The sequence below is a fragment of the Cyprinodon tularosa genome, unplaced genomic scaffold, assembly GCF_016077235.1.
Source record: "Cyprinodon tularosa strain WSP-4 unplaced genomic scaffold, ASM1607723v1 ctg433, whole genome shotgun sequence".
NCBI classification, from domain to species: domain Eukaryota; kingdom Metazoa; phylum Chordata; class Actinopteri; order Cyprinodontiformes; family Cyprinodontidae; genus Cyprinodon; species Cyprinodon tularosa.
Genome location: NW_024039156.1, coordinates 671036 through 698933, shown reverse-complemented (window position 1 = coordinate 698933; position 27898 = coordinate 671036). Strand labels below are relative to the sequence as shown.

The 27898-nt window shown below is 38.7% G+C and overlaps 1 protein-coding gene across 4 annotated transcripts; it reads right to left on the bottom strand.

Moving 5' to 3' along the window:
* Nucleotides 1-185: 185 nt before the first annotated feature.
* On the bottom strand, nucleotides 186-27750 carry bhlha15 (basic helix-loop-helix family, member a15). 4 transcript variants are annotated; one of them, XM_038299701.1, is made up of 6 exons: nucleotides 27539-27702; nucleotides 26598-26648; nucleotides 21605-22310; nucleotides 18021-18114; nucleotides 14115-14274; nucleotides 186-2433 (listed from the first exon to the last, which is right to left on the bottom strand). In XM_038299701.1, the coding sequence occupies exon 6, from the start codon at nucleotides 2382-2384 to the stop codon at nucleotides 1815-1817; it is 570 nt and encodes a 189-aa protein (XP_038155629.1). In that variant the 5' UTR covers nucleotides 2385-2433; nucleotides 14115-14274; nucleotides 18021-18114; nucleotides 21605-22310; nucleotides 26598-26648; nucleotides 27539-27702; the 3' UTR covers nucleotides 186-1814. The 4 variants fall into 4 exon arrangements, with proteins under 4 accessions (XP_038155629.1, XP_038155630.1, XP_038155628.1 ...); XM_038299702.1 differs by lacking the exon at nucleotides 26598-26648; XM_038299699.1 differs by lacking the exon at nucleotides 186-2433 and having other exon boundaries at nucleotides 14118-14274; nucleotides 27539-27750.
* Between the last annotated feature and the right edge of the window lie 148 nt (nucleotides 27751-27898).

Below are 27898 nucleotides of genomic sequence, written 5' to 3'. Positions count from 1 at the left end.
TCCTGTTGCTAAGGAGTTTGATGAGACGAACATTAACTTATAAAATGGTTGCATAACAATTCACTGTGTGACTGCTGCAGCGTCTTTAAATGTTGATCGTGTGCTGAAAGGCAGCATTATCTGTAAATAGTAATCATATTGTGTAACATGATCCAGTTGTGCATTCTCCAAAATAAAAGTCGGTGTCAATAAATAAAAGGTTTTATTTTTATAGCTACTACTCAAACAATCTTTTCACATTTTTTTTTTTAAACCCGGGAATGAGTTAAAATGCAGGAGAAAAAAAAACCCAAAACAACACACACTTAAGAGTTGACACTAGCCAAACAGCTAATGCCGCTAATGCTGCAGGAAAAGATGCAAATTCCTTTCAGCTTTATCGTAATTGATTATCATGGGTCACATGAGGTCTCTTGCAACAACGCTGCAATATTCAAACCTGCTGCTTGTCCTCCTCCATCCTTCCTGAATATGACCGTTATGACCAGAGCTTACACTCAGCAAGTTTCTAAACGAACAAGCACGCACACAGATCGCAAGATAGCAACAAAAGAGAAGAAGTTCCTTTGAGCTGCAAAGAAAGTTTGAAAAAGGGAGAGTCCTTCTGCTCATCAAGCATTTCACATTCAGCACTGTTCGCTGCAGTCTATGCTTTTACAGGTCGACATGTTCTAGACAACCAGCTCATTATGTTCAAGCATGTTTTATGGGGTTACAGCGCATCTCAAAAATATTCTCATCCCTCCAACAACTTCAGAATAATGTGACAGACAATACAAAGTTACAATGATATTATACATAAGAATGGGATCATTTTCTACAACCATGTTTCGGTGCAACTACAGTCTTTCAAGATATCCTGTCTTAAACAGTTTACAAAAGAAGACAGTTTTCTTTGCAAATTACCTCAGATCTGTGAAAATCTTTTTTTAAATTTTGTCATAAACTGCACATTTGGATCAGAGCTGGACTTTGACTCCTCCCTGTAATCAATGCTTTAAACCGTTCTAGTGTAGGTCTGGATGTTTGGAGTCACCGTCTTCTCTGATGGTTAACCTCCTCACTAGTCTGTTTTGCAGTTTAGATCCATGCATCCCCATCAAATATACTATATTGTCTTGTCTCTAGCTAAGAAAATCCCTTCCACTGTATCATAGCACCACCTCAAGGTTTTAAATGGAGGACGGACTGTTTAGGGTGCGGTTATTTTGACAACCTTCCTCCACGTTTGCTTTGTCTCGTACTTCTTGTGACAGTTTGTAAACAGGGTTTCTAATGGATTTTCTTTCACCAATAGCTTTTTTTTTTCTTGATGTATTTGTGCCTGATTCTTTGAATGTTTGTTTATTGCCTCATAGAGCCTGATAGGATGGTTAAAGCTTCGGGTGTTTTTTAATTAAATCACCTTGCTCTAAATTATCCACAGAATGTTTTCCTAATCTGTCTGCGGAGTTCCTAGTTAGAATTGTTCATCAAGATTCTCCAATGGCTGAAATTTCTAAATAAATGTAAGTTTTATTTCGGGGTATCAGAATAAAGGGGGCAGAAATAAATGCACCATATTTGTAGTTCTTTACTTTCAAAAACTCTTGGAAACCATGTTTAATTTCTCTCTTAAAACTGTACACTGCTTTGCGATTGTCTGTCAAATAAGATCCCAATGAAATAAATGTTTGGTTTTAAGGTGAGAAATCTGGAAAAGTTGTTGAGGTATAAAAACATTTGTAGGCACTGAGGGTAGCAGTCAGTTCTAAGGAGGACGGCCATTGAGCGGGTGTGTCTTGGTCCCTAAACCGTTCCACAGTTCCAGTCTGTTAGCTTTCCTGGCCAAAGCTCTTCATGTGGGTGAGGTACTGGGTGAGGCCATCCTCCCCCTCCTCCTCCAGGTGCTGCTGGTAGCACTGCAGCAGCCGGGCATCTGAGGGCCCCCCCTCAGTGGGCAGGCAGGCCCCCGACATGTCCAGGATGATGGTGGTCAAAGCTTTGATGTAGTTCTTAGCCAGAGTAAGAGTCTCGATCTTGGACAGCTTCTTGTCCATCTTCACGTGTGGGATGGCTTCCCGCAGGGCCTGAAAGGCGTTGTTCAGTTTGTGCATTCGCTGCCTCTCCCGCTCGTTGCTCTCCAGCCTTCGGATGCTGCGCTCCTTGGTGCTGGTGCCGTACATCCTGCGCCGCCGCCCGCCTCCTCCACCCGTTCCTCCTCCTCCCTGACGGCGCCTCCCGTCGCCGCTCCTCAGAGAGCCTTTCCAGGAGCCGCCGATCCGAACTGAAGCCTCTGATCCTTCCTGCTCACTGGAGCCGGGCTCTGTGTCGGGTTCGTTCTCTGGCTCAGGATCAGACCAGGGCCTCCTGGAGCTTCTCACAGCCTTTCCTTTGGACTTCATCCTGCTGCTTCCTTTAACCTCTTAGCCTCCAATGAAAAGTGTCTCCCAACTAGAAAAAATCCCAAAGCACAATCAGGAAGAGAAGAGAAGAAGTGAATTTATTTAATATGGAAAAAAGGACAAATTATGACATCAGCTCAATGGTTCTCATTAGTAAAAACACCAAAGGATGGTTGCTGATGCTCTGAAGGCAGAACTCTTTAATTCAAAATTCAGATTGTAAGATTTTTTTATACAAATCTTCAAAATATATTTTTAGTTTCAGACTAATTACAACCATTAACATTCTGTAATTTTAACATATTTTGTATAAATATTCATCCGTTTTTTTACTATTTATTATATATTTTTAATCATTTATAATTTTTTTTTATTTGTGAAATCATTTTATACCTGTTTCTTTTAACACTAATAAAATAAATTACAATCTAACTGGGGGAGTGGCGGCCATGTTGTTACAGCATAGAGCTTGGAATCCTGAGGTTCTGAGTTCGAGCCCCACTCCCACTGACTGCCACTCTGGGTCCCTGAGCAAGACCCTTAACCCCACACTGGTACCCGGGCGCCGCACAATGGCAGCCCACTGCTCTCCAAAGGGATGGGCTAAAGGTAGAGAGTGAATTTCATTGCTTTGTTCTTGTGACAGTGAAATGACAATAAAAAGTTGAATTCTATCCTAAATCTATTCCTGGATTTATAATTTCTATTGATCACACTATTTCCCTCTAAAAAGTCTTGAGCAGCAGAACCATACAAGCTGAGGGATTTTTATAGGAATATTTCTAAGCATAACAGAAAAACACAAAAACTCTAAAGCTCCACCATATATCCTATAATACATGTTTTCTTGATTAATTCTTAATATTTCTAAGAGTTGTTAAAATGCAGTGTCAGTGAATCAGTGACTTGGAGAGCTACACATTTACTTGAAAACAAGAATTAATTATGATTTGTTAAAAGAGTAATTTGTCATATCAAAACAGGTAACTTGCTACTTGAACCAGGCTTTTAAAGTTTGTCTTCAGTTATTTTAATTCAAAGTCTATTTCATGTTGTATGTTAGCAACATATCTAACTCAAACTCATGAAATGTGTTTCTGGCTTCTGTTTCTAGACTTTTGGCTCCCCTTGGTGAATTTTTCATAGATTATCAGCAGGTGCCACTAACTGTTTGATTAATGGATCCCCACATCTTTCAACCAATGTGTAGCTTAAAACGGCTGCAGGCTCCTGCATCTGATCTGACGGTGTGAAAACTCCATGATGTTGCACCTTTTATCCCATCACTTCTCAGATAATGTCACTTTCAAGGTTGTGCTCACAAAAATAGAGCGAGTCGCCAGCACTAAGGTAACAAAGAGCTGTTGGTTGCTTAGGACCCCTGCTGGTCCGACTACCCCAACAGAAGCTTTTTCCACACAAAGAGAAAAAAAATATTTAAATTTGCATTTACAACCAGTTTGGTTTAATAAATTTAGATTCAAAACCCAGTTTTTTTAAACAGATAAGAATATGTTTTTATGTTGCTTATGAACACATTTTGCAGGGTTTGCCCTCTTAAAACTCAGAAAGCATTAAAAAAGAAGGTAGCCATATTTTTTAACAGATGATATAATTTGATATTTTACTGATGATGTATCTGCAATACTGAAAATATCTCAATCAACTGTTGGGGCTCATATACGGAGTGAATTTTGTTCCATTTTTGTTACAAACACAGAGCACATTTGCAATGGAGAGATAAAACTTTGAAAGACTTCTTAATCGAAATGTTTAGATTTTTTTTCAAAAAAACTTTTTTTCACAAATCTTTTATTTTTCCAAACTTAAATTTTTTAATTGTAATCATACAGACTTTATTTTTTCAAATTGAGTTTTATGAATTGGATTCTTAACACTTTAAGCCAGATACAAACACCTCTCCTTGACCAGTACAGTACAAAATTGATACTGGCTTCGATACAGACCAATAGAAATGCGTCTTTATTCCTGACTCAGGAGGAAACCCCGCCCACATAAGTGCAGATAATCTGATCCGTAAAAATTAATTTCAAAAGTCTGAACTTTGTGAAACTCAGTCTGGAGAACAAAAATGTTTGGAAACATAAAATGTAAACATTTTAAATTTGTAACAGAAAAAAAAAAGTATTTGAAAAATATTATTTTAAAAACCAAAGAACAAGAATAATTTTATTGATTAAGAAGTTTTTCATATTTTAATTTCTAGCTTGCATCTACTTTCTTTTTTGGGGGGGCGGGGTTCCATTTACAAAACGTGTTACAATAATGGAACAAATTTCACTCCATACTTACAGATGTATATATGTAAAAAAACAAAACAAAAAAACTGCTCAACAAAATGAACAGATACCACAACTCTATTAATTATTTACTAAAAGAACAAAGATAAATTCAAACGTCTAGATTATTTGAAACTTTAAGCAGTCTGTTTTTATCCTGAACCCCTAAAAGTTTCAGTAAACGTTAAAACAAACAGTGGAAAAGGTCCAGAGAGAAAATTCTCCTATAGGCCCGACAGAATGTTGGAGCAGAAGCGGCGTTTTAGGAGGAAAAAAGCGCACAATAATAATAAACAAGTTAGCCCAGCTATGTTCCAGCTCTGTGCAGCTCCTTATTTGCCTAACCTCAGACAGTTGGAACATCTAATGGTAGAGCGGAGCTGCAGCTCAGAAAGGCTCCTACTGCCAGCAGGAAACCAGAAAGCCAGAAAATCAGAGGGACTGAGGGTCTTACCGCTCTGCGTCTTTGGAGAAGGACTCCTGGCATAAAAACCAGCAGCAGAAAGTCAGTGAAGGAGCCGCGGAGCGTCACCGCGCGCGGAGATAAACTGCCACATGTGCGCTGCTACCTGTTAGTGACTGAGGTACACGTTGCTCTGCTCAGCCAATCAGAGAGCGACTCCAGGCTGCTAAAACCAGGCAGCCTGCTGCTGCTGCTGCTGCACAGCGATGACACAGCATCACTTACATTATTACACGCCTGTAAAACTGCTGCTCACTGTATTTATATTCACTCCAATAACATGTGTAACCCGCTGCCCATGAAAGCACAGCTGGATGAAAAAAGGAGCTCATTCATTTCCTCTTCAGAACCTCAGAAAAATTCCATTTTCTGTATTTTAACATCCGACATCCCAGGAGGTGCAGGAACAGAGACCTTGTCATGCAGGAGTTCATACCTCAATGTAAGGGCGACCTTTGACACAGTTAAATTGATTTATATGTCATTGATTTATAATCGGTTTAGACACCAAGCCATGGTGGATACTGTGGTGGATGATGAAAGTGAAACCAATAAAGGCAAACGCAATGATTGTGATCAGATCTACTGTTCTGCTGTAGCACCGCAGTCGGCCTCAGCAGATGGCCGCTCACACTGAGCCTGGTTCTGCTGGAGGTTTCTTCCTGTTCAAAGGGAGTTTTTCCTCTCCACTGTCGCTACAAGCATGCTTAGTGTGAGGGATTGTATTTGAGTCAATGAGTCAATGCAATCAACTGGTTTTCCTTAGATAGAAAACTTTGAATCATTTTGACTGTATGATCTGGTTTAACTGTAAAGTGCCTTGAGATGACATGTGTTGTGAATTTGGCGCTATAGAAATAAACTGAATTGAATTGAATTAATCACACATGAAGGAGAAACTTGATTAAAAAATGAGCATAAAGAGCAGAAAAAGACAAAAAGAAATACAAAGAGAAATACTCAAAAGAGAAAACATTATATTGTCTGTCGAGGCTTAGAGGCATGAACATGTATATTATTGTAATCAAAGTAGGTTGATTACTTCAGAAATCAACCTACTTTGCTTTAAAACATGCAGCTGTAGAGGAGAACCTCCTGGAGCAGAGCTCAGCTCAGCTTTTCAGCAGCAGAGAGGCTAGTTGGGCCGAGCAGTTAACATAATTTCCATTGTGGTTAACCTCTTCACCACGGTCTCATTTGAATACAGTCTTCTAGGCTACACCTGCCAGCCCTAAGGAAGGTCTTATTTAAACTACTGTTGCCTTCCCAAAGATTTTGCTGTAATGTTAACTGATGTATATTCTTAGTACTACCAGAAGTCTGAGCAAACAAATTGCATCAAGTGGTAAAATATTCAAACAATTACCTATTTTAAGTAATCCCTAATCTGACTCCCTTCCACTCAGAGATGTGTTTTCTGAGTCAATCCAGCATTATCTGTGTCACCTGCTGGCTGCTGTTGGCAGTTAGGATTATTACCTCTTCCCTTTTGTGCAGATAAAACCCAGCAAAAAAAAATCACCCTATCAGTTCTGCAAGTGACGCTGAGTGTGTATTTAAACAATGTCCTGCAGTGTGGATGTATGGTGGCATCAGCAACAGTGTAAACTCTGCATTAAAACAGGACAAAAACAAAGGGAAATTGCAAAAAATAAACCTTTGCAAAAGTAAAATATTATTGCAAAATAGGAAAGAATAACAGTTAAGCAACATTCAGCACCCTAAGTTTACTGTTTGGAGAATACTTTAAAAGCAATTCAACTTTACTTTAAGGCAGGGCACCTTCTGATTACTAAGACCCCACCCTGTGTGCCTACAGAGTGTCTTTGCGTTGTCTTAGACGGATCCACCCATCAAACACAACATTTTAAAGGCAGAAAACAAACGCTACGGGCTCCAGATTAGCTGTAACCATATTACAATGTAGTAACATTTAAAAGAAGTTTGAATAGAAAGATCAGGTGCAGAGACTGCAGCGTCTCTGCTGGGAGTAACATCGGCCATGGTTACACTGAATTTGGAGTATAGGAAGAGTCACTGGAGCTCTGGGGAGTGATTTTGAAGAGTCTGTAGAAGGGATGAGAGGAAATAAAAAATTGCAGACATCCAAACTTTATAGAGATGATTGCTCAGAAGATGCTTTGTAGGATGGATGCGATACCAAAGATGTTTACAAGTTAATCAATGCAGGGCAACACAGAAATACACAGGAAAACAAGCATGCGCACATGTATTGGTATCTAAGGGCATCTTAGAGACCTTAAACAGACATTATGTAAGTTTTTACAGAAAAAATATCTTCAAAACAGCCTAAAAATAGAGCAAACTGACACCTCAGTGGCTTAGCGCCGATGCATCTATAAGCCTGTAGCCTACTTTCCTGAATTTATTTGGGTTGGAAGTTCCTGCACTGGTCGGGGGATGTGACGTCTTGCACATCCATATTAAAGGGGTCTGACCAAGCAATCAGTCAAAGTGTTATATTCAAGAGGGATTTTGTGGATATGCAAAAGAGATCAGCACCAATGGCAACTCCAGTAAAAAAAAAAAAAAACCTTGTTAAAGGTATAGAGGACGATCTTTTATTTCTGGGTAGACCTTTTAAACAAGTGGCCTTCCTAACTGTCAATCATCCTGGTGATATGTTTACGTAAGGCCGTCCTACGTGCTCATGCTGTTAGCTATATTTTTCTGCACATGTGCATTTTCAGTCGTATATCTGTGGTGAGCTACGGTTTCAGCAAGTCACTGAAGCTCACCTTTCTCACCGAGGTTCTTTGAAAATGGCCGAGGGTCATAAGAGAAAAAGTGTCTATGAAGTGCATGAGAAGAAAAGAAAGGCCTCAGAAGAGGCAGATGTATCCCGGTATGCTTTGCGCGGAGAGCTCTCCTCGCAAAGCATTATGGGATTTGCTGTCACAGACGCCCACTGCAGCCATAGGCTGCCGCTTCCCAACAGCAGCGACTAATAACAAAGATGGAGCAGGCCCTGCGCAGTGGAGGAGGAGTTACATGACCATCAACATAAAAAGCAGTGATCATCTGTCTGAACGGTCAGATAAGGGAGTTTGCTGTAAAGTCCACAATATAGTCCCTGCTCTGTATAGTGATTGAGGGATTTAGGGGTTAGGGTGGACATTGAGGCACAGTAAGCTTATATGAGCTATGAGAACAGCAGATTTTAAACATTAAACTCGTGCGAGAGCGTGCACAAGCCCATTTCTCCTCGTGCATGCTCTCGCATGCATTTAATAGGCATTCTCTCTCAGGAGCGGGTACAGGATTGTTCAGGCCCATTTCTTTTAAGTGGAAAGGGTGGGATTTTCAAAAAAATTTGTTAAAATCCTCCACAATACCTTTAAGTACAAGCTTGACCAACAAGTACAAGCAGAAGAGTGCTGCAGTGCTTTGTTTTGGCTAAAGGTGGCAGTATCATTAGAAAACTTTGTAAAGCCTCTTAATTCTTAAACAGTCATTTTGCAGGACTCTATTGTGAAGTTAATCAGGCCATGAAAAACTCATGCATGCATGGAGAAAAGATTCTGAGATATGTAAATCCCAGGTTGGGATTCAAACTCGAAACCTTCTTGTTCCAAGACAACACTGCTGGCAAACCATGCAAACCTACAAATAAGTCTCAAAGTCTTTATCAAGTCTTTCATTCTCAAATCTCTCTGCTAAAAATAACTAAACAATTTCCCAAGAACTGCTCATTATCTAGATTCTCCATAAAGCTTACAGCAGATTAGAAATTCAAACATGCAAATCAGCTTTTTTTATTAAATGAGCAATTGTCATTTTTTTTTTAGCAGAGATTACATTTTTTAATGGTTTTAAAAGTCAAAAAAGCAAAGATTTAGATAAATGCAAAAAATGTAAAGCTTTCTGTTTAATGTACTGAAAGGGTTTTCTACTCAGCATTCATCCCATCTGCTGTTTACAGACTCATTAAGGAGAAACAATATGAGAAAGCCTTTGTTTTTGAAGTTTTAGCTATTTTTCCTATATAAAAAATGTAATTCTCATGTATTTCCCAGAGTATAAGTGAGTTAATGAGGAAGGGCTCTTATTCAGAGAAGCTGAAAGTGTCTAAGTTCAACAAGCTTAACGGTGAGCTAGTTTAAAGAAGGCAATTACAATACCTTGTTCCGATATGAAGCAAAGTTATTTAAAAGAGTTAATCTAATACCTAATCGAATAACATGAAAAATCTACAGTCTAAAGTCTTTGAACACAAGTAGAGTCTGAAATGTTTTTTTGTTTTTTTTTTGGACATCAGACTGATTTAAATACAAACATGTCTGGATGATGACAGGCCTGTGGTGGATAAAGAACATTCTGACCTAACAAGAGAGGGTAATGATTACGGTCTGGAGGAAGACTGTGAGTAGTGGCCTTATCTATGGCCTACAGGAAGCATTTCTGTTCTAAATCTGAGGGTTTAAAGCATAACACCGGCTGTGAATGCTTTACTGAAAGTAGAAGCACTAAAAGTTGAGGCTGCTAGCAAAGTACAAATTAAGAAAAGAGAAATGCGGCCAGTTGTTCAGCCAACGCCATAGGGATATTCCACTTAGCTCCATTTTTGGCTCCCAGAGACCCATAGTGACCTTCTGCAAGCAGTATTGGTGTGTACATAGAATTTTGCAAAAGTATAAAAGTTTTTACTGAGTCTATCCCACCAATTTTACCCTTTTTGTCCAGAAAAGTTAGCCAAGCTTTTTAATAGAAGCCAAATAGTAATCAAGTTCAAATCCACTCAGTAAGATTCTAAATAAAACAAGCAGTATATGTATACATTACAACCATTACAGACCTCGTCATCAGAAGGTTTGCATGTATTAAAAAAGGTTCAAACCTGTTTGTACTCCCAGAGCAGATATTCAAAGAAGGTGCAAGGTGATTTGAGTTTGCGGTTCAGCAGAAAGCGTATGCAAACCTTTTTTTTACGTTTCTGTGTTCATAAAAATGCAGATGATATTCTATCGACCAAACCGTAGAGGATCTCCAAATTAAAACACCATACGCAAAGCTATTATTGCCACGATGGCAGAAGATGGATGGAGGGTTATTCTGTGTGCATTGAAACATATTCAAACCATAAGAAATAGCAAAAGTAAAATCATGTCAATAATTAATTCAGCAGCGTGGCAGAAAAATGAAACCAAAGCGTAAACAAAAAAAGGCTGAACTTTAATATAGTGGCATGTTACTAAGAAATAAAAAATCTAAAAACATGCAAAGAGATAATGGGGGACGTGTTGCTCATCCCCACAATGCTGTTTTTCCTCCCTCCATTTAAAACATAACTCTGGACGAATCCTGGTTATTCAAATCGTCTTTAAGTTTTATTTATGCTTTACTTTGAGAAAGGTTACCTATGCAAGCTGCACTCTGAGTGTTATTATTACATTCTTTTTTATAATGATCATTATTATCTCCAAATGCATGACTTTGAACCTCATCATTCTTTTAGGGCCACTCTTAATATTCCTGTAAAACATTCAAATTGCTCATTTTATGGGGTAGAACCCAACCAGTTAGCACATCTTGACTCAACCCCGATCCTTCTAGAATGCCTCAACACGCCTACTTTTTCCATCTTTTAAAAATAAAATTGCAAATGCAATTAAATCCCCAGTATTTGGAATATTTCACAATCAGGCCCTGTGTGTAGATGTAGTGTTCACAGTGTTTTCATCACTGCTGCTTGCCTTTATCAAGGTTGCACTTTAAAAAATTAAACAGTCTAGAGAGTTGTACTAAATAAAATAATAAAACAAATTACAAAATAAAATCTGTCTAAGTCTAAATGTAGTTTAGATTGATCCAACCTGTCAAAATAACAACTAAAACTATAAATGAAAAGGCCATAAGGAAATTAGACTCATAATAAATCTTTGTGCAAAGTTATTTTTGGAATAATATTATGATAAATGTCATGTAGAGATTTTTTTTAAAACAAAAAGGGGCAAAAATGACTTCCAAGTTTTAAAATCTATGAATGTTTAGGAAAGCTGGAAACTACCAAAGGTGTAAAGTAATTTCATGTGTGTATTTTATGAATGGAGGTTAACATCATTAGTACATTATGGCTGCATATGTGAGATAACAGCTGTGGCTCTCCCATCTCAGAAACAAATAGCAGCTTTTGGCTTTTGGCCCTTGAACAAACTTTGAACATGTGTATGAGTGTGGGCTGGCTAAGGGGGGTGCTGGTATGTGCACAAGGACTGCTCAGATTGTGGGAACAGACATCTGTTTACACAATAAAGTTGGAGAGATCCGTAGAAACTGTTTTCCGATATTAAAACTGGAATCATTTTGAGTTTGTGTTTTGAAACATTCGTGAGATTCATATTTCTTGCTATGATGAAATGTGGAAATAGGTTTATTTCCTACAGATTGCTGAGGGGTGCTAACGGTTTTCCTTCGCTCTTCAAGGACGCTGTATCTAATCAACCAAACCTCACCAACACTGGACAGTGGAAACACTGTTGCTGTTTTAGTTGGCTTAGTTTCTGCTTGCATCGGCTTTGAGGCCTACACTGTTTGTTTTCCCGCAGCAGCTGATAAATTCTGAGCTGAAGAACGCACTTCGGCGATGAGGCAAGCTATCAGGCTTTCACAGGCATGACATTTTTATGCTTAAACAAACTGTTTATACGACTGGCTTGACATTCATTTGGAAACAGATTGTGTGTTCGATACAGCATTGACTTCAAAGTGTAATTAGGAGCTGGAAAGACACCAGATCTGTTATGCAACTACATCCTAGTGAACGCCTCCTGCTCTTGTCCTCATTACAGCAGAGAAAGCTAAATGCACTGCGCAGCAGCTCTACGTGGCTGTGATGTCATGGTTTGGAACAAAGAGGGGGAAAACAGCTGTTGAAATCCCTGACTCATCAAATGGGAGGGAGGGGAGGAGGAGCTGCAGGTAAAGGAACAGAGATCTGGATGATTACTCAGTTTTTCCATTAGGCCAAGGCTGGCCATCTGAAAGAAAAACAGCAGTGGATGTCACATTAGGCCATGGTGACAATTGGATGGCCTTCGGCTTAAGGGAGATGTCTGGATAGAGAGGCTGCTTTGCCCACTAAGTCATCAAACACAGCAGAGGTCAGACTGTATGTGTGGGTTATCTTCCCTATTTAATATTTTCTAACCAGATCAACAAGCCTAAAGGCTGAGGCTAATGTGGATGACTCTTAACTTTCTGCTCCTGATTACAGACAAAACAGAAGTTATAGTCTTTGGACCAGAGTCTTTGACAAAGAAGCTGATTAGTCAGTCACTTCATTTGGATGGGATTAAACTGATATCAGATAATAAAGTATTAAAATCTTGGTGTTGTTTTTGATCAGGACCTGTCATTTAAATTATACATCAGAGAGGTTTTTAGGATTTCCTTCTTTCATCTGCAGAATATTGCAAAAATGAGAAATCTCCTGTCCAGGGGTGATGCTGAGAAACTAGTCCATGCATTTGTTACTTCAAGGCTGGACTATTGTAATTCTTTACTATCAGGAAGTCCACAAACTGTAGTTAAAAGCCTTCAGCTGATCCAAAATGCTGCAGCCAGAGTTCTGATGAAAATGAAAAAGAGAGATCATATCTCTCCTATCCTGGCTTCTCTTCATTGGCTTCCTGTTAAATCCAGAATAGAATTTAAAATCCTCCTTCTCACACATAAAGCCTTAAATGGCCAAGCTCCATCTGATATCAGAGATCTGATTGTTCCTCATGTTCCTAACAGAGCACTTCGCTCTCAATCTGCAGGTTTACTAGTTGTTCCTAGAATTTCTAACAGTAGAAGGGGAGGCAGATCTTTTAGTTATCAGGCTCCTCTCCTGTGGAACCAACTACCAGTTTTAGTCCGTGAGGCAGACACCCTGTCTACTTTTAAGGCTAGGCTTAAAACTTTCCTTTTTTGATAAAGCTTCTAGTTAGAGTGGCTCAGGTTATCCTGAGCTATCTCTATAGTTATGCTGCTATAGGCTTAGACTGCTGGAGGACATAGGGACCCCTTTTCATCATTCTGCTTCATTCTATCTCTATTCTCCCTCTCCGTAGAATCTGTTGGTTCAATCTCTAACCTCATCTCTTCCTGTTTGGCTGTGACTCCATCCTGGAGTCACTGCCAAACGTCATACACGCAAGGCTTTGTTTATAAAAGATATAAATATAAAAAATATAACCGCGGATGTCTGGGGGACAGTGATTCGCCTACATGTTCTGAATGCTGGCGTACCATAAAGAATAAATTATGAACAGTTTAGTTTGTGCCCTTAAGTTGTTGCCCATAGGAAGACTTACTTGGATATAACCTAACGGAATATCTTCAGAACGGCTCCAAATGACACAAAACTAATATGGATGAGTAGAACATGATGTAATAATGTAAAATCAAGGGCCAAATGTAAAAAAAAACAGTGTTCCCCTTTAAAAGGGAGTTTTTCCTCACCACTGTCGCTACAAGCATGCTTAGTGTGAGGGATTGCCCTCGAGTCAATGAATTGATGCAATCAACTGGTTTTCCTTATGTAGAAAACTTTAAATCAATTTGACTGTATGATCTGGTGAACTGTAAAGAGCCTTGAGATGACATGTGTTGGGAATTGGTGCTATATAAATAAACTGAACTGAATTGAAATGATTGAGCTGTAGAAACACTCTGCATTAGATTGCAAGTGTGAAGTCGCAAGATTATATTTTCAATATATAAACAGATTAGGGTAAATTCCCAAGGTGGGGACTTGGAGGTACTTGTAAAGACCAAGCAGTTGGTTTTGAATGGGAAAAGTTAACTCCTTGAGTCGGGGTTGGGTTAGGTTTACGGTTAGCTATGTGTTGGTACTGAATAGGGTTAGGGTAAGGGTCTGAGTTAGGAAACAAATGGGAAATGAATGGAATGTCCCCATGAGGATAGAGGGACATAACATGAGTTATGATATGTATCACTCACGTTTTATGTCACAGGTTAAGGTCTGACTCTGTGAAATAGGTGAGGAAAAGGCTCATTTGGGGGAGAGAGCGACCCTCTGCCCTGGGCTGAGTTGTCCAGCCATTTGTGGCAGATGTTCCACTGCACTCCAAAGCTGCGAAGTCATCTTCCCACTGCAAGCCTGAAGAGAAAAAAACATCCACAGTTAGTATCTGTAGCTTTTTTTTTTTACCTTAAAGCTTACCTTTGTTACTTAGGTGCCTCACTTAGCCTCCCTGCTTCGACAATGCCTACGCTGTTCTGTATCTCATCTGATTAGTTCACCTGGTTCCTTTACAATTTTTCCTCTCTGCGTCATTACCTGAGGTCATCGCTCCCAGATGTATTGTGTCATACTGCTTGCACCTCAGTCTTTGTTCTACATATATTTTTGTCCTGTTGATGAATTTAAAAGGTTTCTATTCTATTTTCATCAAAGCATTACCGATCCTCCTTTTCAGTTACTCATTTAAACAGCTTTTATAATCTCCAAATCTGATATGTTGGATTGCAACTACACACTTTAGTAAACTAAGTCTCCTTCTTCTGTTCCAGAAAAACTGGGGTTACTATTTTATACATTTCTGTTTTTAATTCTTAACTCTAGTAGAGGTTTATGTGATACGTTATAAACCTGATACGCAAGAGGAAATATTCTGTTAATTCCTATTGTGAAAGAAATCTGGCATACGTATCTGTATATTATTGTTTCCCTATTTTTAAAATTTGCATGTTGTTTATAAACAAGAACTTCAAAAAAACCTACCAAAGCAATTTGAATTCAATGTATTTCTAAAATATTTTCCTATTGACTCATGGACAAGGAACTTTAATCTAGTTTGTGTTATAAATATTTGTTCTGTGAGACCTAATTAGCCCCTAACGACCAACTTACGGTCAGGAATCATAAGGTTGGGAGAAAAAATCGAAGATGTTTGAAATGAGCGTCTACAAGCCGCATGTGCTAACAAGGAAATTCTTCTTCTTCTAGAGTCCGACCAGTTCCATCTCTTGCCATTGAGTCCAAGGTAGGGTCTTTGGACTTACAGTGGGAGCAGTTAGATTTCATCACTGCATTGTACATTTGAAGAATATAAATCATCAGCTAGGGCTAGGTCATAGGACGATACATATCATATGGGCGACAGAAAAGTGTCTATAGTGCTAATCTTTTACTATCGTTTCTAACACCATCTCATCTCGTATTCAAGCAAATATTTCCCGCGGAATACTACGATGAACCTATTATTGTAGTCACGTAGCCTACACACAGCTTATATAAGTGATAAACCAGATTTTTTTTAATCCACATGAAGCACCGCCCTGTGGTTTTGTAATATGATGCTGCTGTACGGTTTTGACACAGACATCAGTTTGCAACATGCTTAACGTTACTTAACTAATGAGAGCTGAGAGATAGAGGTGCAGGAGGCTGAAGTCTTAAACCTGTGGTTGCAACAATCAGAGACAGCTTCACAGGCAGCCTAAGCTAAGGCACTTTTACCAAAAAGAGGGAGTACGTCTGTAATTTGGTTACATTTTGGGTTTAAGAGGTCAGACAAGGAGATGACAATGGTTATGTGAAAACTATGCTACAAGTGTTCCCTCACCATCAGCAACACAACAAACCTCTTCTACCAACTAAAGAAGAACCATGACAAGGAATACATAAAGATCCAAAAATTGCGAGGTAAAGCAAGTTGTGAAACAGCGGGAGGAAGTTCTAAAGATAAAAACCATAGCCCGCCAAAGATAACAGAATTGTTATAATGAATGATGCACCCCATATGAGACAACTTCTCAGCGCCATAAAGAAATCACAGTTGCCATCGTGCATTACCCGAGTAAAGGCCTGATTTTCATCCGAAACTGAGAAGTAGAGCTTCCCAGACCTTTTCAAAGTACTTGACCCGAGCTACATTATACTGATCACAAACACTTCAGTCACTAGTGCACCTTGATTTATTTATTTCGGTAATTTAATTTACGTACCTGTAGGATTTTGAAAAAATTTTTAAGGCTACAGTATTACTAAATCCGTCTCTTCTGTTGTCATCTGATGTATATATTGTGGCACTACAATTTATTTTTCTTATTTGTGACAGCTCTGTAAATATCTCTTCAAAATAAAGTTCAGATAAGTAAGCAATTATATTGTTTTTTCATATTTAGGTTTCAGATTAGCTGAAAACGTACTTAGTTGGGGCATATTACGATATATATCATCTTTGTGATATAAAATAGTCCATATTGTTATATGTGATTTTTTTCACATCGTCCAGCACTATCGTTTGCTGTGAAGTTTTAAACACTGTGGTTTTAGCTGTAGCTAATTACAATGGTTGAAAATATCCTACAGTGTATGCCCGGCTTTACAAATTCATGAACTGGTAATTATTGACATAAGGGCAGAAATAGTCAGCATTATGAGGCTAGAAACCAGTCTTTTGTACTATCCTGTCTGTGCTTAGTACCTTGTCACCAAAACAAATTCCTCGCCTATGTAATGGTGCGGTCTATCCAAAACAGAGTAAACAATTGACACGTTATCCCCATGTAGAGGGAGGGGCGAGGCAAAAGACAGAATTCTGGTCAGCTGAAAGGTACATTTTTGTTGAATACAGCTAAGCAGGAATTGCAAAGAAGAGTTGGAAAATCTGAACTTTTGTTTATTTTATTTTTTTATTCAGAGAAGTGGTTGAGACTTTTGCCCACCATGCAAATTTACCCACTGTGGCAATTGCTGCTGCAATAAAGCTTTTTCTGATTGTGCTGACCATCAACAGAATTTTATGGATGAAATGCTTGACTCCATTGCACCTGCTGAAGTTGTCTAAATGTTCCTCATAGGTTACATAAAAAGAATATGTAACCTTATTCACGGCATTCTAAACAAGTGGAATTGCTAACTCCTGTCTTCTCTCTTTGCCAGGACTTCAGTCTGTGTGATCTGTGTTTTTGTGTGTTTGTCTTCCTCCACCAGGCGGCGCCTGGTTCTGATTCTCCTCCTCACACACCTGCAGAGGGTTACCTCGTTAACGGAGTGCTCTTAAGCTGCTGACTGCCACTACCTCGACGCCAGAGTGTTTGCCGGTTTTGGGTACTCTAGCCAAACTGAGTTTTTTGTCAACCTGAGGCTTAACATTGTTTTTTGGCTTTGCCTCTCGGCAGGAAGTCCTCCTGCAAACTGGATTTTTCTGACCTTCTCTCCCTGGAAGGATCAACTGAGCTTCAAACTGAGCTGAGGAATCAAACCGGAGGTTTGGATCCACTTTTCCCCGAGGAAACATTTGAGCTTCACACTGAGCAAGGGATTCATCTGCACAACAGTCCGTTCAAGTACCGCAGGAAATCTGAGTGGCAGTCAGTCTTTCTCCGTTCACCTACAAGCAACCACATTCTGGGTAACCCTGTCCGCCCTCCTCCATATGAGACAAACAACGGAACACATTCCTCACCTACTGGAGTCTAAGAGTCAACCTAATCTCTGGAATCTTTCTTCACAGTTTTGATTGCAGAGAAGATGCCATCAGATGTTAATCATAATCTTGACAGCTGTCAATATTAGCGACAATGAGTTGTCATATTCCTTTGCTATGTTGCCTTTGTCATTTCTTAGTGTGAGCTAGCACTGGCTTTCCTGAAAACACTTAATTAGCAAATATTTAATATTGTAGCCTCTCAGGTCCCAGTTCCTTTTTTTTTCTTCTTTTTTTGGAACTGCTGTTTCCTTTAATAGCGAGTTTATTATTAAACTGAAAAGGCTCTTAAAAATACTCTTTCATTAGTGTTTGAATTGAACAAACTTATTCTTCTCAAGTGCATTGTCATGACAAGAATCCTGCATTTCATATATATTTTTGTAATAATACTTGAATTTTGACTCACCATTGTCTTCTGACGCAGCATCAGGTAGGTTGAAGGACCAATTGAATGGCAGAGATGTGCAGGCTTCTGAATGCAGCTTCATAGTAGGTGCTTCCTAGGAATTAACAGTTTTCTGTCAATAGATTACCGTAGACTAAAAATAAACTATAAAAACTGGAATTTTGGGACATTCCAAAATAGACATGTCTATATTTAAAAAAAAAAAAAAAAAAAATCTGATTTGTCCCTCTGATCTCAGGCTTTGACTATGTTTCCCCATCAGCACCATTTTCAAATAAATGTCATCTGGCTCCCCAATTAAAATCAACTAATGTCTGTAAAAGAGGTATAGTCACCTCCAAAAAGAAGTTCATATTCTTTGTTGCATATTTCAAACCTTATAGCCTGTTTTTGTAGGGTAAGACAACTACAAATAAACATATACCGGTATGTGTTGATCTTACATTTGTAAATGTAACTCTATAAACTATAAATTAAATTTAACATTTGTTATTGTTCTATGCTGTCAACTGTTTAGAAGTTACAAATACAAGTTAGTAAGGCCCAATCCCAATACACCAACTAGCCCTACTTTTAATCCCTACCTCAATTTTATGTTCTCCCATGAGGGTAGTGGTGTCCCAAGTCACTGCATGTGGGGCTAGTGGACATAAAAAGGGGTAGAGTGTATGAATCTAACCCTAACAATGAAAATGTTCAGAGGCTGACTTATTTCTGAGTGGCTAGTGACAGTTTTATAGAAAACATCGACAGGGAATTTATGAAGCGACTCCGGTTTTTTTGGGGTTATTTTTTTGAAAGCCAAATAAAGGCTGGGTGTCGGCGTTCTTTGTTCACCTGATACTCACAGAAAACAAAGGTTAGCTGAGACTGTGTTTTGGAGCTCAAACAAGAGCAGAAAGAAATCAGTATGAAAACACCAGCAGAGAGAGCACCAGAAACAGAAAGAGGCTTCCAGCTGGTGTGAAAGGCTACAGCAGAAAGAGGTTACTGGGGCTAGCTATAGACAGAAGATCGGATAAGTCCGCCGGGCATACAGAATGCGGAATTGGAGGGTCTATGGCTAGCTGTGTGTAGGACAGGGGTACATTGGAGGGGTCAGCCAGAGAGACAGAGCTAAGAGAGGATACGACTGGCTGGAACTAGCCTCTAAAGGCTAAGTATGGGAGATATAAGGAGTACAGTGGAAGATCAGTAAAACCTGCCAAGCAAACAATCCTGGAGAGGGGGAGAGAAAGCATCAGTTGGTTGGTATCTGCACTGGAAGTAGGGTAAAGAAACAGTCCATCCATTTTCCACCACGCTTATCTCTGCTGGAGTCACTAGGGGTGCTGTTGCCTATCCCCAGCTGTCAATCGGCGAGAGCTTAACTTAATCACCTTTTAACAATTTCAATGTTGTCTTTGAAAAACAGAAAGAAAAAAAAAAACTTTGTCTCCTCTCATATGGTTGTACGTATATTATGTATGTGCATACATACCTAAACACCCAGTCTTTTACGTACCAGAACATCAAAGATGCAGCAAGGGCTGTCCCAATTCCTAAGGAAGATTATGATTATTTTTTTTTATTTGAGGGTGTATTGGTAGTGCATGCGAGCTAGTGGTAGTGAGTAATGGCTAGTGGATGTAAGTAGGGGGTGTTTTGGTATTGGGCCAAAGTTCCAGTTCTGCAAAACTATAAATACAAATTAAAAATGTACATGCACAGATAAAAAAATTATAGTGATGAATCTATAACCCTTGATAAAGCAGTTGCACTCTCTGGTGGATGAGAGTAATAGCCGATATCAAATAGTATAAAAAAGTTGTTTGCATACTATATTTTAAAGAGAACAAGGGTAAGAAGATGACATATGTATGACATATGTAACATATAAGGTTTGGACAACGTTTCAGGTACATTACCGCCACCAACTGGTAAGGAGGTTAACAGCTTCACTGGGGGTTATACACTGCCTGACCAAAAAAAAGTCGCCACCAAAAAAAAGTTCACTCACTCTAATACTTTGTTGGACCGCCTTTAGCTTTGATTGCGGCATGCATTCGATGCGGCATTGTTTCGATAAGCTTCTGCAATGTCAAAAGATTTATTTCCATCCAGTGTTGCATTAATTTTTGACCAAGATCTTGCAGTGATGATGGTAGAGTCTGACCGCTGCACAAAGCCCTCTCTAGCACATCCCAAAGATTTTCAATGGGGTTGAGTTCTGGACTTAGTGGTTTTCTTACGGCTACACAGCTGTTCAGTTCCAATCCCTTGAGTTCCCTTCACATTGTGCGTGTGGAAATGCTCTTACTTTCAGTATTAAACATAGCCCTGAGTTCTACTGTTGTTTTTTTTCCATTTAATCTCACCACACGTTTAAGTGATCGCCGATAACGATCATTCAGGATTTTTTTCCGGCCACATTTCTTCCTTGAAGATGATGGGTCCCCACTATCCTTCCAGTTTTTAATAATGCGTTTGACAGTTCTTAACCCAATTTTAGTAGTTTCTGCAATCTCTTTAGATGTTTTCTCTGCTTGATGCATGCCAATGATTTGACCCTTCTCAAGCAGACTAACAGCTTTTCCACGACCACGAGATGTCTTTAAACATGGTTGTTTAGGAAATGAGAAGCAAGTCATTGCACCAGTTGGGGTTAAATAACTTGTTGCCAGCTGAAAGATAATGGCCCATGCAGTAATTATCTAATAGGAGGCTCCTACCTATTTGTTTAGTTGAATCCAGGTGGCAACTTTGTTTTTGGCCTGGCAGTGTAGATACTTGATTAATTTGTGATTTGTACTTGTATTCTTGAGAAATTACCACTGCTTCTATTTGCAACTTCTTAACCTGTATTCTTACTGATGAAAACATCTAATGTCACATATGTATGAGTTGAAACAAAGAATAAACACAAATCTTAAATGTAGTTCTCATTTATTGATTTACATTTACAAATTCAAACACCTTTGCTTATATCTTAATTTTACAGTTTTTTGTACCCTACATTGTTTTATCTGGACAGCATGGAAAACTGAAACTATATCAACTTGTTCACATGTTGTTTACAGGAAAGAAAGCTGTATTTGATGCCTGTGTTTGTGTTCTGTGTCGCATGATCAGCTCTTTGGACTGTACTGACAAGACAAGTCTAGGGGAAAGCTGGCTGTACAGAGGGCAGCAGAATCATTAATGTTAGTTTTATGATGTCCAATAAAATGAAAACTTGAAAAAGCATGCATAACAATTCTTTCTTCTTTCTTTTAGTTTTATACAAACAGGATTAACTAGGATTGATCTGATCTTATATTATAAAGGGCCTTAGCTGTGTGTTGAGGGCATCTCTTAAAATGAAAGACTCAAAAAAACTATAGTTGGACTAAATCTGTCTTTTAAGGATAAAACTGCTGTATTTCTTTACCCTTTAAGCATTCTCTTGCTTTGAATAGATAAAATGGTTGAAGCTAAACACTGGTTATTGAATGATCCTGATTAGAATAAAATAAATAGTTAAACAATAACAGAAAGAAGTGTTTGTGTTTACAGTCATATCTAATCCTTGTTCATCTTGGAGTAAAATGATTTTAAATTTTTACCTGATCAAACAGATGCACCACAACATCCTCTTCAAATGACACGCTCTTCTTCATTTTCTCAGCCTTGTTCCCTCTGCATGGTCTTTGTGGATGTTCTTCATTTCTTAGGGATTTCTGATGACTTTCTGGATTATATGCCATTATATGATTTCTGTCAACATCCTCACAACTTGAAATAAAACTAAAATATCGTTGGGCATTGCTGTGCTTCCTAATAGACATCTCATTATTACTCCCAGAACTTCCGTTATATTTGATAAGTGTTGTTAAATTCTGAGAGCAGTAAATATCACTAAATGTATCTACAGTTATGGTATAACTATCAGAAAGAATGATGAAATGGGAAAAGGTATCCAACACAATGGTATGGTATTGGGACGCCTTATTCAAGATTTTTTGTATCCAATCAAAAGTGCCCCTCCTGTGTAAGAAAGACCCTTTCCTGTTGTCCAGGTTTGGTAAGTTTTTGATAAAAGGATCTAAAAATGCTGGCACTGATTTTCGCCTTAGCGCCCTTTGAGGACAACATGGTTGACGAAAGTATGAACAAGATGAAGCTAGCCGATCTGATGCAGCCTCAGTGCTGCTCCATGAGTTTAGAGTGGAACCTTTCTTCCTATCAAGGATACAGATGCTGGTCCCCACTTCATGGTGCTCCTCAAACTCTAATATCTGCTCTGAAGACGTCCAGCATCCATCTTCCTTCCTGCATCAATGATTCATGAGACTAAAAGAAAACAATAATATTTACATGTATGTTTTTATTCTATGGATTAATCTGACAATTATTTTTAAGCGTTTTTGCTATTTTATAGTTTTATTTCTGTCATTTAAGCAAACATTGCTTTTGTAAAAATACATTTCAAAGATATACATGTCTGCATGCAACACAACAAGTAAAAGAAGATGCGGTAATACATATTCCAAGCCCTTTGGTGCCGCAGTGACTGTCCAAAACTCAGGAAATCAGAGACAAAATCACAACAGGGTAAGCTAGATAACTCTCACACTCGGCTGGAATAATCTGGCACTGATGACTGGAAACAGCATAAACAGCTGGAACAAGTGGTTTAGATGAGGGCAGATGAAAACTGGGTGGAGATAAACAGATGGAGGAAATGAACTAACAATCCAGTTATCTATTACAACTATCTATCTATCTATCTATCTATCTATCTATCTATCTATCTATCTATCTATCTATCTATCTATCTATCTATCTATCTATCTATCTATCTATCTATCTATCTATCTATCTATCTAGTTATGTTAAAAATATTTTATCTCATATTTTTCATTCATTGTCTGGAAAAATAACCTAATTCTGAACAAAAACATAAAATATGTTTATTGTTGAATTAGTTATATAAAAAATAGTGTTATATATGTTATCAATGATTGAAAAAACTAGACAAACTTTATTGTCATCTTGTACACACAGAGTGAAAACGAAATGAAGTTTCAATGCATACAGATTTCAACAATGAATGAGCAGCTTTCAACAGTGAAATGAAAAACATCCATGGTGTTAAGCATTCTCTGATTGCCTCCTTGAAAAGGCAGCATTAGGCCTTTAAATGGTTTCATTTTTCAGTAACTCCTTTAATAAAGAAGAGCTCAGTGCTGAGGATTTAAAGGGGAACACTGTTTTTTTCACCTTGATTTTACGTTATTACATCATGTTCTACTCACCCGTATGAGTTTTGTGTCATTTGGAGCTTTTCCGAGGATATTCGGTTTTGTTATATACAAGTAACGTCTTCCTATGGGCAACGACTTGAAGGCAAAAACTAAACTGTTCATAATTTATTCTGTATGGTACGCCAGCATTCATAACATGTAGGCCAATAACTGTCCCCCAGACATCTGCGGTTATATTTTTTATATTTATATTTTTAAAAACAAAGCGGCATGTCTATGACGTCATCCGCGTGCCGGACTACTGACATACATCCTGTCCGCTGAACTGCTGCTAGTTTTCCTCACATGCCTGGAAGATGTCTAGTGCTGCTACCACAGATGATCTCACTCTCCAAATGGAACGATTCAGATTAGCTAGAATGAATAGAAGGGGTAGAACGTAGCCATAAAAGAGAGACTTTAATGGATTTCTTCAGTAAAGTTAGCAAAATACACAAACTTTACTTCAAAGAGTTCTAATCCAAGTTTAAAAAGAGGATTTAGAACAGTAACAGTTTTTGAAACAGAGTTGGTCTGGCTTGGTCTAGATAAAACAGTAGTAAGTGACAGAGCCCTTTACCACTCCCTGAAGACCAGTTTTGATTTCAATTTCAATTACATTTCAGTTCAGTTTATTTATATAGCGCCATTTATTTATAAAACACCAGTTGACTTTCATTTTTCAGTGTCATAAATCATCTATCTATCTGGGGGGATAACTCCTGTAATAAAGAGGAGCTCAGTGCTGAGGATTTAAATCAGCAACTCTGTTATACACTTTATCATATTTATCACATTCACATTGAGTTTATGCTGTTTTCGTTTTGCTTTGGGTTTTCTTTTCTTATTGAATGAATATGGATACCTGTATGCCTGTATATGTATGTGTTATGAATATAAAAATTGGTTAAATCAAAACATTTTGGTCTTGATTATTTCATAGAACCATGTCACATCTGAACCTTTTCAGATCTGGTATAGACACAGATTAGGAACACACTATTTGGGGTGGTGGTAAAGAGATAAAATTAATAATATGAGAAAATAAAGTCCTAGGGCAGTAAAGTAAAAAAAAAAAAAAAGACAAAAGTGTCAATATTGTGAGAAAAACATTTTTATTCTTTTTGAAAATAAAGTCAGGAGAATGAGGCCAAAGTGATCCGAAAATAAACGTAATATTACAAAAAAAAAAAAAAAATTAGGAATATAAAGTATATTTTGAGGTCCTTCTGATACTGTTTAAGTGGCTTAGTAACAGCAGATTTGCCACATTCAACATGGCGGACGCTCTGATTCATCCGCAGCATAGGCAGAGCCCATCCAACAAGGCGTCTATGTATATAATGTCTATAGCAAAGATAGCGCATGTAATGGAAACCAAACGAAATGGAGATAAAGAGGCAGGATTTTAGAGAGGCATGTTAAGCTTCACTATCATTATTACAAATAAACACACACACAAAAAACAACAAAAATATTCAAAGGCAAACATTGAAATATGAAACCGGAATTATCTTAGTTTTGTGCTCTGGGACCAGGTTTTAAAAAAATTATAATATAAAGTCTTCCGAAACTTCAACTCCGTTTGGATGTGCAGCTTAAATGACTCAATGCCTTAGTGGTTTCCCCTCATTCTATCTCTGTGCTAATGGGGCCTAAACTATGCAGATTTCTGGACTGCGGTTGTTAAAGAGAGGAGTTTGGGGCATGCATGGAGACAAGGGATAAGAAGAAACACCCATAAAGCCTGTATGACCGGTGGATATACAAAGTATGGTAATCAAAAAAAATGCAAAAACCAGCTTCATGTGAAAAGGATTTCTGATTCAACATATCCCTTTTTGTTTAAAATACAGATTTGCCTGTTGTTGCCACATTTTGAACACATCTGCACCAGTGGCGGCCGGCCCATAGGGGGCGCTGGGGCACCGCCCTCCCTGATAAGAAGAGAGAAACGTAAAATATATTTTTTTTGAAATTAACTCATAAATGTCAGTTTTACTCTCTAGACTGTGTACCTATAAGCAAAACAAATTATATAAACTACATTTCCCTATCTACTGTCATTCATTTGTGGATTTCCACAGACAGACTCCTACCAACTCTGTTCTGGGGGCGCTGATCAGACTGACCCACATTTGCAGAGAATCTGTCAATCATGTACTATTGCTAGGTGAATTTAATGGCCAATCAGCGTCTCGGAACTTTATGGTATTGGGGCGCTGAAAATACTGCGCTTTAACAGGCTTCTGAACCCAAGCGCAGGTGCAGACAATTAGAGGGAAGATGGCGAATGTAACGAACGAGATGCAGCTTCCACCAAATTCGGTGAGATCCTTATTTATCTACCCGTTTGCCAGAAGAACATCCCTGTTGTAGGATATGAACATTTCATGTCATGGTTATTGTGACTGTGACGAATCCACCTCGTCGCTTAAAACAACCTCTCTAACTTTGCGCGCCACACACACATTCCTGTTATACTGTGTTTGTGAGGACCAATACACTCGCGCTGAGATCAGTAGCTCCATGAACTTAAAACACACAAGCTGTTCCTGGTTACCTGCTGGCATATTGAGGGTGCACACTTAATATTTCAGTGGGGTTAGCCGTGTGTGTGTGTGTGTGTGTGTGTGTGTGTGTGTGTGTGTGTGTGTGTGGGGGTGTGTGTGTGTGTGTGTGTGTGTACATGTTTATGCTATGGGGACTTGTCATCTTCAGTCTGGCTGCGTCTTTGCTGGGTTCAAACCCAGTTTGGTGTAATTGAATAAGTCAATGAATCTGTGTAAAAGAATTAAGTTGTAAAAATTATTTGTTTTGTTTTACATCAATTGTTTGTGGAGGTAATATATGGACAAAACTGATTAATGAGAAGAAATCAGAAATAAGAGAGCCTGATGTGAGGGGCTTAAACTATTTAATGAGGGCTGTGGGAAGAAAAGCGGCAATTTTTGTTTTCTGTTTCTTTGTTACATTGCTGGTAACTGGAGGGAGGCTGAGGCCCAGAGTATCTTGTATGTTTAGTTTCTTTTGCACCCAGTTTGGAGTTTTTGAGCTCAATAAATCACCAACACCGGTAACCCGACTGAGACTGGATTCTTGGAGGCCAAAGAACCCCGTCACAGTGACCCAAATCATCACTGTTACTGTTATTATATAGTAAATTAAATCATTACTGTTAAATTGTATGTATTGTCCAATTGTTTATTTGAATTCTTATTCCGGATTAGTTGGAGACATACACTAGGCTATATCAGCCCCACCAAAAATATTTTTCACCAGCCGCCACTGATCTGCACTCATGAACACTTACAGGTCCATTATTCGGTCTCTCACTCCTGAATAAATATCCGCTGTCTTCCACCTGCAGAGACAAATACGCAATAGGAAACTTTTACTGCTCTGCAGTAACCAAGCAACGGTCGGACAAGTGACTCAGGAAACGAAGACGGGAGCTGACTCACAGCAGCTGTGACGTAAAGGGATGTAAAACGGCACAACAACACACGCGTATACACAAACACACGTTAAGTCTTGCTATCCTTACAAGGACTTTGCATTGACTTCCATTCATTTCTATGGCCTTACCAAGACCTTTACTCCAACTCTAATAAGAAGATACCCAATGCTAAACTTAGCCCTAACTTCATTCAGTCTTCAGTACTAAAACTAACCCCCCATCCTCACAGGAGACCTTTCCTCATAGGGGCCAGTCGACTGGTCCCCAAATGTACCCATAAGCCCCCACAAAATAGCATGTTCCTGGGAAATTCCCCACGAGGTAACAAATACATGGTCACACACACACATAGAGGAGGCTGTGATGCAGAAATCTGCCCTGTTTGGGGAAATTAACACCTCGTTGTGTAACATGTTGAGAGGCTTGGAAGAAAAGTGGATAATGAGACTTTTCCAAAAAGCCAGTCCATAAAGAGACACACTATTTTTTATGCTTTTAATTGTAAAAGACACACCTCAAATCTTCAGTGTCCTCATGCAGAAATATAGCCATACTTCACATGAAATCACCTTCACCTAAATATTTATCCTCTGCATTTTCTGTTTGCATGCAGCTTCATATTGTCTTCTAAAATCTCCAGTGCAGCTTCTATCCTTCTATCACTTACTGAAATGCTACTTCATGACCTTGCATAAACATGCTGCAGCAAACTCTTTCCGCATCGAAAAGATGAAACTGCAAGTTTCATCTTTTCGATGCAATGATGTCCTTCCTACGATGCAATGATGTCCTACCTTGCATTCCTTAAGGCTTAGTATCCCTCCTGGTTGTGCAGGATTTTTTAAAAATCACCAGATTTTCTAAAGGACATGAGTGAAAAGAGACAGAGAGATGTGCTGGAAAATGAAAAGAAGGAGGGAGAATAAGCTGCAGGAGGAGGGAATGAAAAGTAGAGACGAAGGACAAAGAGCTTACATATCCAGCTCTATGCCAGGAGGTTTCTGGCCTTCCTCCAGCAGTTAACCGGATGTAATCAATAACAGCACTTTGTATCACAATGTCCACAGTGTTACACTGTATACTTTACAGTTTCTTGAAAAGTGCTCAGCTTCCTCAACATTTTTCAATTTTTGTCCTATTGGCAACAAAGGAAA